Source organism: Microcaecilia unicolor, chromosome 10 (assembly GCF_901765095.1).
Source record: "Microcaecilia unicolor chromosome 10, aMicUni1.1, whole genome shotgun sequence".
NCBI classification, from domain to species: Eukaryota; Metazoa; Chordata; class Amphibia; order Gymnophiona; family Siphonopidae; genus Microcaecilia; species Microcaecilia unicolor.
Genome location: NC_044040.1, coordinates 16,149,037 through 16,164,454, shown reverse-complemented (window position 1 = coordinate 16,164,454; position 15,418 = coordinate 16,149,037). Strand labels below are relative to the sequence as shown.

The 15,418-nt window shown below is 44.7% G+C and overlaps 1 protein-coding gene across 1 annotated transcript in view; it reads right to left on the bottom strand.

Moving 5' to 3' along the window:
- Positions 1 to 15,418, bottom strand: part of EXOC4 (exocyst complex component 4) — a 635,584-nt gene that overhangs the window by 488,636 nt on the left and 131,530 nt on the right. The window contains exons 8-9 of the mRNA XM_030216046.1: positions 8,974 to 9,119; positions 5,038 to 5,126 (exon numbers count right to left, since the gene is read on the bottom strand). Coding sequence (XP_030071906.1) covers positions 5,038 to 5,126; positions 8,974 to 9,119 — 235 coding nt within the window. The remainder of the gene's footprint in view (positions 1 to 5,037; positions 5,127 to 8,973; positions 9,120 to 15,418) is intronic.

The window sequence follows — 15,418 nt, the reverse complement described above, 5'->3', positions numbered from 1 at the left end:
CAATCCCGTGTGAACCCAATCATACCTGCCAAATGTACATAAATCGTGTATCCCGACCCACCCCCCTCCCCAACCCTCTCGCCCACCCCCCCTACTTGCCCCAATTCCTTATTTAACCAGTTCCTATCCATAACCAAACTTTAACTAATGGATATCAATGATGGTGGACCCCCCACTCTCCCGCCACCCGGCACAGCAGATACTTAGAACAACTATCATTTCTGGCCAGTTCCAATATCATACTCACAGTCTCAACATTTTAAGACACTTTGTCAACCCAGAACTCTCTGAGCATGATATGCAAAGTCCTCACGGTGGAGGAGAATGAAGTAAATCTTCTGGGACCTCCTGCGGCGCTCTATAAACCTGCCATTTCTCCTGATGAAACACTTTTAAAATCGCCGGGTATATCAAAGCAAATCTTTGTTTTGTGAGGGCTAGAGATTTGCATATAGGCCCAAATGCTCGGCGTCGCTCCTGCAGTGCGGCTGAAAAGTCCTGAAATATTTTAACAGGTGTCCCTTCAAAAGTTAAAGATTCTCGCTTCTGCCGCATCCCACGTAAGATTTCCACTTTATGAATGTAATTGTGCACTTTTATCATTATTATCCTCGATCGCTGATTTGGGCCCGGTTTACGCCCCACTCGGTGGGCGCGCTCAAGGCACAATGGCTCCACTATCAGACAGGGCAAATTCCGATTTTAGCCATTTCTCCAGCACTTCTGACAGTAGATGGTCCGGCGTAGATTCCGGGAACCCAATGATTCGCAGGTTGTCCCTCCTCGATCTATTTTCCAATTCGTCAACCAGCTGAGTATTTTTCTGCACCAATTTTGTAAGTTCTGTCAACCTCGTCGCCATTCCGGCTTCCTCGTCCTCCACCGCCGACATCCTCTGCTCTAGCTCCCCAGTTCGTTTCGTGGTTTCAGCTAGTAACGATTCAAGGGAGGTTAGTTGACCCGAGAGCTGTTGCAGCTGCTGAAGTTGAGGTTCCATTGCTGATTTAACTACGGAGGACAATTGCTGTAATTGTGTGTTGGTAAACTCCGCAGAGACTTTCTCTGGCGCCGGGCTCGCGGCCATCTTGTTATCTAGCGGTCGAGCCTTCTCGTCTTTTTTTCCGCTTTTTGGAGGCATTTTTGGCTCTGGACGCGTGACAAATTGGTCCATAAAGTCCTTCGCACTCTCCTCTACTTGTGGTGGTGGTTGGGAACTGTGGCTCTATATCTCAGGTGCGGGAGAGCGGGTGAGCCCTCAGAGGAGAGCTATGTAACGTCTGCTCCCCTCAGCTCATCACGTGATCTACCCATATGTTCTCTTTTTGGATGTCTTCAGATATGTTCTCCAGGATTTTTAATTTTTAGAGAAATGTCCTCTTTTTCTTTTGTGGGCCTATGCCCTACCCACTTAACGAGACCATCTCTGGCTTGTTAGTCAGCCTGGATACGAGAGGGTGCTAAAGAGAGAGAAAGGCATTGCTGATCCCCTCTCTGCTCCCCTTCTGGTTGAATCTGTCAAAGGAATTTTGTTCATGCAGCATGACTTTAAGCATATGTCACGCAAAGACTTTCACACGTATCTCAGAAGCCAGCCAAAATTGTTGAGGGATATGCACTCTTCTGATAAGTACGCTTGGGCTCAGACTCCGTCAAACTCAAATCCAGAAGTACTTGAAAAGTAGACTTTCTACTGCTGTACTGTAAGTCACTGATGTGTGTTCATTAACTTCAATTAAATATTTCTTTAGCAAAAGTAGCAACCATTTTCATTTTTTCTGTCCTCTTTTGTCTCCACAAATATTTAACACATTTATATCCCACATTTTCCCACTTAGTTGCAGGCTCAATGTGGCTTACACAATACCGTAGCAGTAGGCTCCGGTTCAATAATATAAATACCTAGTAAATTCATAGACATGTAAGAACATTAGTATAAGGCAACAAAGAGATATTGAGGGAATGGAGATAGAAGTCTAGTACAGTCCATATTTTCCTGTGTCGCAGGAAGTAGAGGATTAGTTTGGGTCTTGGGGGTAGGCCTTCTTAAACAAGTTGGTTTTCAGTAATTTCCTGAAGTTAAGATGGTTGTGGATAGATCTCACGGTTTTGGGCAAAGCGTTCCACAGTCGTGTACTTATGTACGAAAAGCTGGATGCATAAGTTGATTTGTATCTAAGTCCATTGCAATCTGGATAATGCAAATTTAAATAAGTTCGGAATAGGCTGGTACTGTTTCTGGGTGGAAGTTTTATGAGGTCCAACATGAATCCAGGAACTTCACCGTAAATAATCCTGTGTACAAGAGTGCAAACCTTGAAGGCAATATGTTCTTTGGTAGGAAGCCAATGCAGTTTTTCGCGAAGGGGTTTGGCACTTTCAAAATTTGGTAACCCTAGTTAAAGAATGAGAAATCCAAAGGCTGGAAAACATCACAGCATCAATCAGAAACCACTATGAACATAAAGGCTGTATTCAAAGGCACTTACCTGGATAACAGATGCTGAACAGTAGGCAAGAGGGATCTTCAGTGGCATTAACCGGACAGTGGCTGCTGACTTTGTTCTCTGACAGCCTCGGCACTATTCGGACAGTGTCGGGTGGCCCATAGGTGGAACTTCAGGATATCCAGCCAAAAGTACTATTCAGGCTACTAACCGCATAAAGTTAGGGAAGCAAAAAAATCTGTCCTAACTTCATTCAGTTTCCTATCCGGTAGTACTTCTGGATCGGCACCAACCCTAGATATTCAGCACCAGCCAAGTACCAGGGAACCAATGCTGAATATCTGTCTTCATTTGCACCACTGGCCACCGCAGTTAAATATCAGGCCCAAAATTTGCAAACAGAGCCCATTTGTACAAGTAACCGGACTAAAACAAATCCCCAAAAGACATAATTTACCTAAAGTAGAAAGATGCAAACATCCAAAACAGCAAAAGAATTGAGGCTGAAAGTAAATCTCATGAAGGCTCCAGGCTTCCACTCCCTTTCCTTGCCCCGTCATTCCCCTTTACTTACATTCCATCCCCTCTCCTTCCACCCCCAATTAACCTCAGGATCTCTCAACCTAAGATCCTTGTGTTAACAAAACAGGGTAAGAATTTGCATAACTCACTAGCCAAAATATAGAACAGGAAAAGTTCTCTACGATGACGAATCACAGAAGGCAAAAGTAGAGACTAATAGACGATTCACCACTGGAGACATGAGTCCAACAGTCTTTATTATATCAGAGATAACGACCCGACACAGGCCGTGTTTCGACGCTAAAAAGCGTCTGCATCAGGGGTCAATAAATACACCAAGTAATGAATGCAAAACGAAGAGTCCTATTTGTGTATGTGTTGTCAACTCACTGATCACGTAGCACCAAACAGAGCTCTGATAGTTTGTATTCAGCATATTCTGTTTGGTGCTAAGTGATCAGTGAGTTGACAACACATATACAAGTAGGACTCTTCGTTTTGCATTCATTACTTGGTGTATTTATTGACCCCTGATGCAGACGCTTTTTAGCGTCGAAACACGGCCTGTGTCGGGTCGTTATCTCTGATATAATAAAGACTGTTGGACTCACGTCTCCAGTGGTGAATCGTCTATTAGTCTCTACTTTTGCCTTCTATAACTCACTAGCCTCCATGGGGAAGATATTAACTGCTCCTGAATCAGATAAGGGGATCTAACTGGGACATCAATCTCCCTGACTAAATCAAAAATCACTGCAACAATTCTGACATACATGTTTTTGTTTCCGTTGTAATTGAGATGCAATTCATTAAAAACAATTACGAAAAAAAGAGTCTTCTTTAAAGCATTGGTCATGTCCTTTTACTGAATCAGATTATATTGGGCTGAAGAAAGCCCAGTTCACCAGTTTTCCCCAGCCCCCTCGATTTAAACTATTGGGCACAAGGTAATTCCATTAATGCTTGATAATTGCACAGGACCTATTGCACCGTCCACACTGTTAAATAAGCCCCTAGCTTTCCTCAAATCCAGTGTGAAAAAGGTCATGTGACCCCACCATTAGGCCTCTATTAGAAATGCTAAATCAAAAACACAGCAAGAAATCCACATAAGAAGCTGAACAGTTGACTCACAGAGGAAGACTTAAAACCAAGTGCAATGGCTCCAATGGAAGGTGCATGCATTTTATTCCAGAAAGGAATAAAAGAGAGAAACAGAAGACTGCTGATTAAAATACTGTGTCAAAACTGAAACGAGACTATGACACAGACCCAAGAAACAGCCAAGTTGCTTTTGGAATAATACATGTAGTACTGTTGAATTAAAATCAAGCAAGCAAACTGCTACTGACACAGCGCAGCCAGAACGATTACGGCTAAATCACATTGATCTTTGCCATCATGTTGATGCAGAATAAGCAAAAAACAGAAGAACTGTAACCCTTGCAGACATGTAAAGCAAGTCAGACACTGCGAGGGTGACAAAAGGAAGAGCAGCAGACGATATCCAAAAAATTGTGGTTTTATTGCAACATCCGAGACTCAACACGAGTCGTGTTTTGGCCTAAAAAAGGCCTTCCTCGGGAGTCTTCTATTGGTTGAGTTTTGGAATTATTTGCCAGCCTTCCTTCATTAAATGCCCGTGATGTCTAATACTGCACAGAAAAAGCTCTGGTCCAATTCCAAAAGTCAATAACCATCAGACTTGATGGTTACTGACTTCTGGTCAGACTTGATGGTTACTGACTTTTGATCAGACTTGATGGTTACTGACTTTTGGAATTGGACCAGAGCTTTTTCTGTGCAATATTAGACATCACGGGCATTTAATGAAGGAAGGCTGGCAAATAATTCCAAAACTCAGCCAATAGAAGACACCTGAGGAAGGCCTTTTTAGGCCAAAACACAACTCGTGTTGAGTCTCGGATGTTCCAATAAAACCACAATTTCTTGGATATTGTCTGTTGCTCTTTCTTTCGTCACCTTCTCTGTGTCTGACTTGAACAAGCGAATATGACATCAACCTTGCTGCAATAAGGTAAACAAATATCCCATGACCCTCCAAACTCACCTTGGAGTTCTCCACTCTTGCTGTACAGCTCCCGTCTCTGCTCCCGAAGATAGGCGTTCATGCTGATGGCGTGGGAGGACAACTCAAACCTGCAGTGAAAAGCAGTAAGCCGCTATGTGGGAGCTGCTGTATTCTGCAGTGGGTTCAAGTTTTACGACTCTAAACCAGAAATGAGCAAAAACCCAATCGGAGTAGAAAGAAAACTATGTGAGCAACAAGACTTCCTTTCTACAACTAAAGTAGAGAGGTGTGGTAGCCGTGTTAGTCCACTCTTAAAGGTTATCAATAGAAATCAAACAAAATAAAACATGGAAAAGAAAATAAGATGATACCTTTTTTTATTGGACATAACTTAATACATTTCTTGATTAGCTTTCAAAGATTGCCCTTCTTCGTCAGATCGTAAGGGCAACCTTCGAAAGCTAATCAAGAAATTATGTCCAATAAAAAAGGTATCATCTTATTTTCTTTTCCATGTTTTATTTTGTTTGATTTCTATTGATAACCTTTCTACAACTAGAACTCACAGGAACAAATGTACAAACTAATGATGTCCAAATGGAGTATTTGTCAATCTGAGCCTCTAGCGCATCCCATAGCAAAATAAAAATAAAAGAAAAAAGCTGACCTGCTAAATAGACATTCCAAGCATAATATACTCTGGAGGAAAGGAGACGCAGGGGTGATATGATACAGACGTTCAAATATTTGAAAGGTATTAATCTGCAAACGAACCTTTTCCGTAGAGGGGAAGGCGGTAGAACTAGAGGACATGAAATGAGATTGAAGGGGGCAGACTCAAGAAAAATGTTAGGAAGTATTTTTTCACGGAGAGAGTAGTGGATGTTTGGAATGCTCTCCCGCGGGAGGTGGTGGAAATGAAAACGGTAACGGAATTCAAATATGCGTGGCATAAGCATAAAGGAATCCTGTGCAGAAGGAATGGATCCTCAGGAGCTTAGTCGAGATCGGGAGGCGGGGCTGGTGGTTGGGGGGCAGGGATAGTGCTGGGCAGACTTGTACGGTCTGTGCCAGAGCCGGTGGAGGGAGGCGGGACTGGTGGTTGGGAGGCAGGGAATAGTGCTGGGCAGACTTATACGGTCTGTGCCAGAGCCGGTGGTGGGAGGCGGGGCTGGTGGTTGGGAGGCGGGGATAGTGCTGGGCAGACTTATACGGTCTGTGCCAGAGCCGGTGGTTGGGAGGCGGGGCTGGTGGTTGGGAGGCGGGGATAGTGCTGGGCAGACTTATACGGTCTGTGCCCTGAAGAGCACAGGTACAAATCAAAGAAGGGTATACACAAAAATTAGCACATATGAGTTATCTTGTTGGGCAGACTGGATGGACCGTGCAGGTCTTTTTCTGCCGTCATCTACTATGTTACTATATTACTATGTTAAAAATTATTCTACAAACAATCAATTTGTATTTTTGGATCATACTTTTTCATATTTTATTTACATGCAAACAGTGTGACAGATAATCGACCTCACTCAGAAAAGATTAGCTTTAAAATAAGCAGAGAACTGGGAACAATCCATTTTAAATAAGGCCCAGTGACTCTTTACAGTAAATGTTCAAGTAGAGAACTGGCTTTTATTCTCCCTCTTTGTGTTGTTAAAGTTCAATTTGTTGTATTTCTTCTTTATGTAGCTTCCAAGACTTATTGATCACGGGAACGCTTGACCATGGCCAATTAAATGCAAAATAAGGTGACTGTTTCCATTCATTAGAACAGAAAATCATTAATCCTTTCAAATAGAAAATTGCCATCTAAGGTGCCAAAGTGATGTTGCAAATATGCCAGGCAACAGATAACATGTTGGCTTGTTGGAATAGAGAAGGCACTACTAGGGAATTTCACATTTAAAAAAAAAAAGTTATTTAAAAAGGAAAGTAAGCCATGGTACCTTCTTGCGCTGGCACTAAGAGGCATGGAACCTTTATCCAGTATATGGTCCTTGAATGCTGAGCAGGTGCACTGGGCCAATACTGGCTATGAGGGAGAGTGCCCTTACTAAACCAACCACAACGGCAGCAGCAGGATAAAAAAATGGGTAAACTAAATTAATAAAGTAATGGATATACAGTGGGGGAAATAAGTATTTGATCCCTTGCTGATTTTGTAAGTGTGCCCACTGACAAAGACATGAGCAGCCCATAATTGAAGGGTAGGTTATTGGTAACAGTGAGAGATAGCACATCACAAATTAAATCCGGAAAATCACATTGTGGAAAGTATATGAATTTATTTGCATTCTGCAGAGGGAAATAAGTATTTGATCCCCCACCAACCAGTAAGAGATCTGGCCCCTACAGACCAGGTAGATGCTCCAAATCAACTCGTTACCTGCATGACAGACAGCTGTCGGCAATGGTCACCTGTATGAAAGACACCTGTCCACAGACTCAGTGAATCAGTCAGACTCTAACCTCTACAAAATGGCCAAGAGCAAGGAGCTGTCTAAGGATGTCAGGGACAAGATCATACACCTGCACAAGGCTGGAATGGGCTACAAAACCATCAGTAAGACGCTGGGCGAGAAGGAGACAACTGTTGGTGCCATAGTAAGAAAATGGAAGAAGTACAAAATGACTGTCAATCGACAAAGATCTGGGGCTCCACGCAAAATCTCACCTCGTGGGGTATCCTTGATCATGAGGAAGGTTAGAAATCAGCCTACAACTACAAGGGGGGAACTTGTCAATGATCTCAAGGCAGCTGGGACCACTGTCACCACGAAAACCATTGGTAACACATTACGACATAACGGATTGCAATCCTGCAGTGCCCGCAAGGTCCCCCTGCTCCGGAAGGCACATGTGACGGCCCGTCTGAAGTTTGCCAGTGAACACCTGGATGATGCCGAGAGTGATTGGGAGAAGGTGCTGTGGTCAGATGAGACAAAAATTGAGCTCTTTGGCATGAACTCAACTCGCCGTGTTTGGAGGAAGAGAAATGCTGCCTATGACCCAAAGAACACCGTCCCCACTGTCAAGCATGGAGGTGGAAATGTTATGTTTTGGGGGTGTTTCTCTGCTAAGGGCACAGGACTACTTCACCGCATCAATGGGAGAATGGATGGGGCCATGTACCGTACAATTCTGAGTGACAACCTCCTTCCCTCCGCCAGGGCCTTAAAAATGGGTCGTGGCTGGGTCTTCCAGCACGACAATGACCCAAAACATACAGCCAAGGCAACAAAGGAGTGGCTCAGGAAGAAGCACATTAGGGTCATGGAGTGGCCTAGCCAGTCACCAGACCTTAATCCCATTGAAAACTTATGGAGGGAGCTGAAGCTGCGAGTTGCCAAGCGACAGCCCAGAACTCTTAATGATTTAGAGATGATCTGCAAAGAGGAGTGGACCAAAATTCCTCCTGACATGTGTGCAAACCTCATCATCAACTACAGAAGACGTCTGACCGCTGTGCTTGCCAACAAGGGTTTTGCCACCAAGTATTAGGTCTTGTTTGCCAGAGGGATTAAATACTTATTTCCCTCTGCAGAATGCAAATAAATTCATATACTTTCCACAATGTGATTTTCCGGATTTAATTTGTGATGTGCTATCTCTCACTGTTACCAATAACCTACCCTTCAATTATGGGCTGCTCATGTCTTTGTCAGTGGGCAAACTTACAAAATCAGCAAGGGATCAAATACTTATTTCCACCACTGTAAATTTTATTTATCCATTCCTTTATTTGGTTTACCTGATTTTTAACGTGTTGCTGCAGTTGCAATTTGTGCTATGCCACATGTTATGCCTCTTTCTTTGTTGTTCTTATTATACAGAAACCATCACTTTCTTTAGCAGCCGCTGAACACCTATCGAAGAACAAAACAGGCCCAACACTACCTAGGCTTCTGAAACCACGTGTGGTAATAACTTCAGGTTCACAAGAGCTAAAATCCTGCACTAGGCAACAATACTCACTTGAAGAGGGAGTTCTTAGGTCTCTGTGGTTTTTTCTTTGCAAAGAAGGCTGCAAACTCCCGGCCAGTGCTGGCATAACTCAGCTGAGTGGATGGCTCAGATGAGGTTCGAGTGTTCTTCATGTCTAAGTATTCTGTCAGCAAGATCTACAGAGACCAAAAGAAGGACAACACATTTCATATGAGCAAACTGTTGCCGATCAAGGGCCCTGCATTCTAGCGGACATTTACTTAATGTCCCCTCAGTATGGGACGTACCTTTTTGTACATTTCGGAAATCAGTGTTCAATGTGGTAGGGCCCATATTATGAAAGACCCTCCCTCTTTCATTACGTATGGAGGCCTCCCCCTCTTTCTTTGAAAGTTTTGCTAAAGACACATCTATTTCAGTTAGATTTCAATACATGAAACAGGTTTGATAGGTGAGGGGACAGAAAGACAATATATTAGAGAAAAGCAAGGATACATTAGATTTGTTTCTCCACAGGACCAACTTTATAACAGCTATTTTCCACATGTAAAACATTCTTCATAGGTGAAAAATGCTTCATGCTCTATTATCAAAAGTTGAAGAATATACGTTACATAATTATTTTATTCAACATATAGATCACTCTCCCCGACTGCTAACATCTGCACATTTATACATGTATGAGTAAGACAAAATCCAAGGCTACCATGTACAATGTCAAATACCTACAGCAAAACCACCTTCATTTAAATATCAGATTAAACATTGGAGTTGTCCAGGAGTGGAAGAGTGGCCTAGTGGTTAGGGTGGTGGACTCTGGTCCTGGGGAACTGAGTTCGATTCCCACTTCAGGCACAGGCAGCTCCTTGTGACACTGGGCAAGTCACTTAACCCTCCATTGCCCCATGTAAGCCGCATTGCGCCTGCCATGAGTGGGAAAGCGCGGGGTACAAATGTAACAAAAATAAAATAGATACTATTGGAGATTCTACATGGAATGTTGCTACTGTTGGAGATTCTACATGGAATGTTGCTACTATTGGAGATTCTACATGGAATGTTGCTATTCCACTTGCAACATTCCATGTAGAAGGCTGCGCAGGCTTCTGTGAGTGACATCAGACTCACAGAAGCAGAAGCCTGCGCGGCCACATTGGTGATCTGCAAGGGCCGACTTCTACATGGAATGTTGCTAGTGGAATAGCAACATTCCATGTGGAATCTCAAATAGTAGCAACAGTGGAAAAGTGGCCTAGTGGTTAGGGTGGTGGACTTTGGTCCTGGGGAACTGAGGAACTGAGTTTGATTCCCACTTCAGGCACAGGCAGCTCCTTGTGACTCTGGGCAAGTCACTTAACCCTCCATTGCCCCATGTAAGCCGCATTGAGCCTGCCATGAGTGGGAAAGCGCGGGGTACAAACAAAAAAAAAGTTGTACTCTTCTAGAAGGCCTCATGAAGAAAAAAGCTGGGGGGAGGGGAAACACTTAAACAGCTATAATTAGCTCTAACACAGAAGGGTAAATTAGGCCTTACCTAATAATTTGCTTTCCTTTAGTCCCTCCAGACCGGCCCAGAATGTGACTGATGGGTTGTGCACGCTTTCCAGCAGGTGGAGACTGAAAAAAAACTGTGACTCTAGTGAGCCAATAAGAGCCCTTGCCAGCTAGACAAAGATCCAGTATGTAAACTGCTTTGATTGTAACCACAGCATGGCGGTATATCAAGTCCCATCCCCTTCTCCCCCCCATTACTATAACCAGTAGGCTGCTCCTTCACTCTTCACGATACCAGATTTTTTTTTGGTTACATTTGTACCCCGCGCTTTCCCACTCATGGCAGGCTCAATGCAGCTTACATGGGGCAATGGAGGGTTAAGTGACTTGCCCAGAGTCACAAGCAGCTGCCTGTGCCTGAAGTGGGAATTGAACTCAGATCCTCAGTTCCCCAGGACCAAAGTCCACCACCCTAACCACTAGGCCACTCCTCCACTGTTGCTACTATTTGAGATTCTACTTGGAATGTTGCTATTCCACTAGCAACATTCCATGTAGAAGTCGGCCCTTGCAGATCACCAATGTGGCCGCGCAGGCTTCTGCTTCTGTGAGTCTGATGTCACTCACAGAAGCCTGCGCAGCCTTCTACATGGAATGTTGCTAGTGGAATAGCAACATTCCATGTAGAATCTCCAATAGTAGCAACATTCCATGTAGAATCTCCAATAGTATCTATTTGTACCCTGCGCTTTCCCACTCATGGCAGGCTCAATGCGGCTTACATGGGGCAATGGAGGGTTAAGTGACTTGCCCAGAGTCACAAGGAGCTGCCTGTGCCTGAAGTGGGAATCGAACTCAGTTCCTCAGTTCCCCAGGACCAAAGTCCACCACCCTAACCACTAGGCCACCACTCCACTCAGTCCTGGTTCCAACTACACTGAAAGCTCTAAGGAGCAAGAGAAGGGGTTAAAAGAAAGACACTAAAAATAATCAAGGGAAAAAAAAAAAAAAGGAAAAACAAGGGTCAAAAAAAGTACCAAAAAAAAAAAAAAACGGGAGTATTTGGAGAATCAATTCCTACTCCCAGCTGGAGATGTGAACACAATTTTTTTTTTCTTAAGTCCATTAAGTGCAGTCAGCTTTGGGACTCAGGCTGCCCAATTCTTTTCTCATAGGAGAATTAAGAAATATCCTTTTGTACAGATAAAAATAAACAAAGTAAGGACAAACCATTCAGGGCCATTTAGATAATAGAATGACTGTCAACTCAATTAAATTCATTATCAATGCCAATTGTTCAATTAGAAGACCCATTAGTGTAGACTTGTTAATGTTTCTCTACCTCAGTAGAAAAAAACCCTTTCAGTTTAAAAAACTACTTTAACACAAACTCTATAAAAGCATTTTTAATTGGCAATTGCATCAAGAGCCAGATTAAAGTGCTTCAGGGTTTACAAATTCTTTCTTCACTGTTTCTCCTGCTTCAAGTACCAATTCTTAACTGTCCAACTACTACTACTACTATTTAGCATTTCTATAGCGCTACAAAGCGTACGCAGTGCTGCACAAACATAGAAGAAAGACAGTCCCTGCTCAAAGAGCTTACAATCTAATAGACAAAAAATAAAGCAAATCAAATCAATTAATGTGTACAGGAAGGAGGAGAGGAGGGTAGGTGGAGGCTCAGTCCACCAATAAGAGCCAACCTCATCAGTGATGTCACAATGGCTTGATTGCCTGATACTTGGCTCACTTCTGATATTGTGATGTCATAAGGGAAAGGGGGAAAGGGAAATGGGACTTGATATACCGTCTTTCTGAGGTTTTTGCAACTACATTCAAAGCGGTTTACATATATTCAGGTATTATTTTGTACCAGGGGCAATGGAGGGTTTAGTGACTTACCCAGAGTCACAAGGAGCTGCACTGCACTAACCAATAGGCTACTCCTCTACTACTACTATTTAGCATTTCTATAGCGCTACAAGGCATACGCAGCGCTGCACAAACATAGAAGAAAGACAGTCCCTGCTCAAAGAGCTTACAATCTAATAGACAAAAAATAAAGTAAGCAAATCAAATCAATTAATGTGTACAGGAAGGAGGAGAGGAGGGTAGGTGGAGGCGAGTGGTTACAAGTGGTTACGAGTCAAAAGCAATGTTAAGGAGGTGGGCTTTCAATCTAGATTTAAAGATGGTCAAGGATGGGGCAAGACGTAGGGGCTCAGGAAGTTTATTCCAGGCGTAGGGTGCAGCGAGACAGAAGGCGCGAAGTCTGGAGTTGGCAGTAGTGGAGAAGGGAACAGATAAGAAGGATTTATCCATGGAGCGGAGTGCACGGGAAGGGGTGTAGGGAAGGATGAGTGTGGAGAGATACTGGGGAGCAGCAGAGTGAGTACATTTATAGGTAAGTAGAAGTTTGAACAGGATGCGAATACGGATAGGGAGCCAGTGAAGCGACTTGAGGAGAGGGATAGTATGAGTAAAGCGACCCTGGCGGAAGACGAGACGGGCAGCAGAGTCCATAAAAATTCAGGGCTCCTTTTACTAAGCGGCAGTAAGCCCAATGCGGGCTTACCGCTCGCTAAACAGGAAGTACCGCCGGGATACCGCAGCAGCCCGGTGGTACTTCCCACCCCTAGCGAGCCATCATTTCTGGCGTTACAAAAATTTATTTTTGTAGCGCTGGAGTGAACCAGGCGGTAATCGGGCAGTGCCATGCGCTGACCGGTTACCGCCGGGTTAACACGGGAGCTCTTACCGCCACCTCAATAGGTGGCGGTAAAGGGCTCCCTCCCCTCCGAAATGGCTGCACGGCAAGTGCTTTACTTGCCGCTCAGCCATTTCCTGTCGGAAAGCGAGACTTCCCTTTTACCAGCTGCAGTAAAAGGGGGCTTCGGCGCGCATGTACAACATGTGCCGATGCCATAACCGGCCCCCCTTTTGCCGCAGCTTAGTAAAAGGGGCCCTCAGTGTGATCAGATACAATTTTTTTTTTTTAATATTACATAAAAGATGGATATTAGCAGACAGATCCCAGGTACTGAGCGAGATTTCTCAGTAAAGCTACCCTTTTCTACTTGCCAATTTGAAGAAAATAACTGGATCTTAATCACACTTTACAAAGAGGATCCACATTTGTGAGAGGGTGAGATGGGTCCGTGTGTGCTCCTGTCTAAGAACACAATAGAATAGAAAGGGACAGAAGATAAAGACCAAAATGATCCATTCACCTGAAATTTAGGCTTCTTGTTGTTCCAGTCAGATCATACATAAGGTCCTTCTATGAACTTCCTTCCTTCTGTGAATTCTTCGCTAACCGTGACACTTTCTATTCAGGAATACCATATGCCACGGGCGTAGCCAGACCTCGACGGGAGAGGGGGGCACATTTTGGCCTGCCTTCCCGCCGCTGCCCTCCCGTCGCCACTTCCGCCCCCTCACAGCCGCTACCGCCTCCCCACCACCGCCCTCCTGCCGCCGCTACCCCCCTCCACTGCGAAGGTACCTTGGCTGGCGGGGGTCCCCAACCCCCAGCAGCTAAAGCGTTTGTCCCACGCTGGTCTCACATTGCCTGGTGCCCTGTTCCGTTTTCAGTCGCTGTGCACGCTCGTTTTAATGAAACTGAGCATACGAGAAAACAGGACAGGACGCCAGGCAATGGAGACCGGCGTGGGACAAACGCTTTAGCTGACAAGGGTTGGGGACCCCTGCCAGCCAAACCGGGGGCCCCCGTGGCCCCCTGTAGCTACACCACTGCCATATGTATTGGACTGCGAGATGTTCATTGTTATCTGGTGCAGGCAGAGTAATTTGGTTTAGATTTGCGAGACGTTCATTGATGTTCTTTTATTGTGATAAATTAGTATATGTATTTGTATTTTATTATGTACTAGCCGTTGAGCCCGTAAAAACGGGCTGGTATTGGGGTTTTCCTCCCCCCTCCATGCGAGGTCGCCACTGCTACGGTCCCCCACCCCCCCACCCCCCCTGGAGTTGCCGCCATCCCTCCACCTGGCCTGGGCCTTCTCTCCGCTACTAAACTTACACATTCATTCGCCGGAACGCACATCAGCTGAGCTGCCGTCGGCCCTTCCTTCTCTGCCTGTGTCCCGCCCTCCTGTGACGTAACGTCAGCGAGGGCGGGACACAGGCAGGGAAAGAAGGCCGACAGCAGCTCAGCTGATGTGCATGCTGCGTTCCGGCGAATGGATGTGTTAGTAGCGGAGAGAGGGCCCAGGCCGGGTGGGGGGGGAGGAACGGTAGCGGCGATCTCAGGCGGGCGGGCGGGCGGGGGGAGCGGTATCAACCTCGGCGGCGGTTTTCCTCTCTGTCCCGCCCTCGTCATCACGTATTGACGCGGGGGCGGGACAGAGAGGGAAGTCTCTACTGCGCATTTGCGAGTGAGTCGGTCACTCGCCGTTTATATGTTTGATGTTTTCCTTTGTATACCACCTGGAATTGTATGATAGTGCGGTTTATAGATATTTTAATAGGTAAAGAAATAAAATTATTCAATGAAAATGATGCACGTGGACTTCCAGGACTATAACAGGTGCCTTCCTCAGTACTCCTGCACATCATTATTCTCAAAGATTCCTTAAGCCAGTGAAAGGTGTCACTGCCTGGGAAAACTCCAGTGTGCCTCCAGGACCAACCCAGCTACTAGAAAAACTCTGCATTTTCCTTTGGCTGTATCATTTTCAGAATGTGTTTAACCTGCAAACTGCTGTAATAAATGGAAGACATGTCTGCTTCCTTCCATTTACTTGCTAAACATAATTGACCCCTACATTTCTCTGTTTCCACTGGCAGACAGAACTGCCAATTACCTATGATTTTTTACTCGATGAACATTTATCCATCTGCCAATTCAGATTAGAAAGAAAACCAACACATGGAGGGGAAAAAATAACCCTGGCACCTACTCAAGGAATGGAAAAGGCATTCTGCTTATTGAGATACTACCAAAGCAATATTA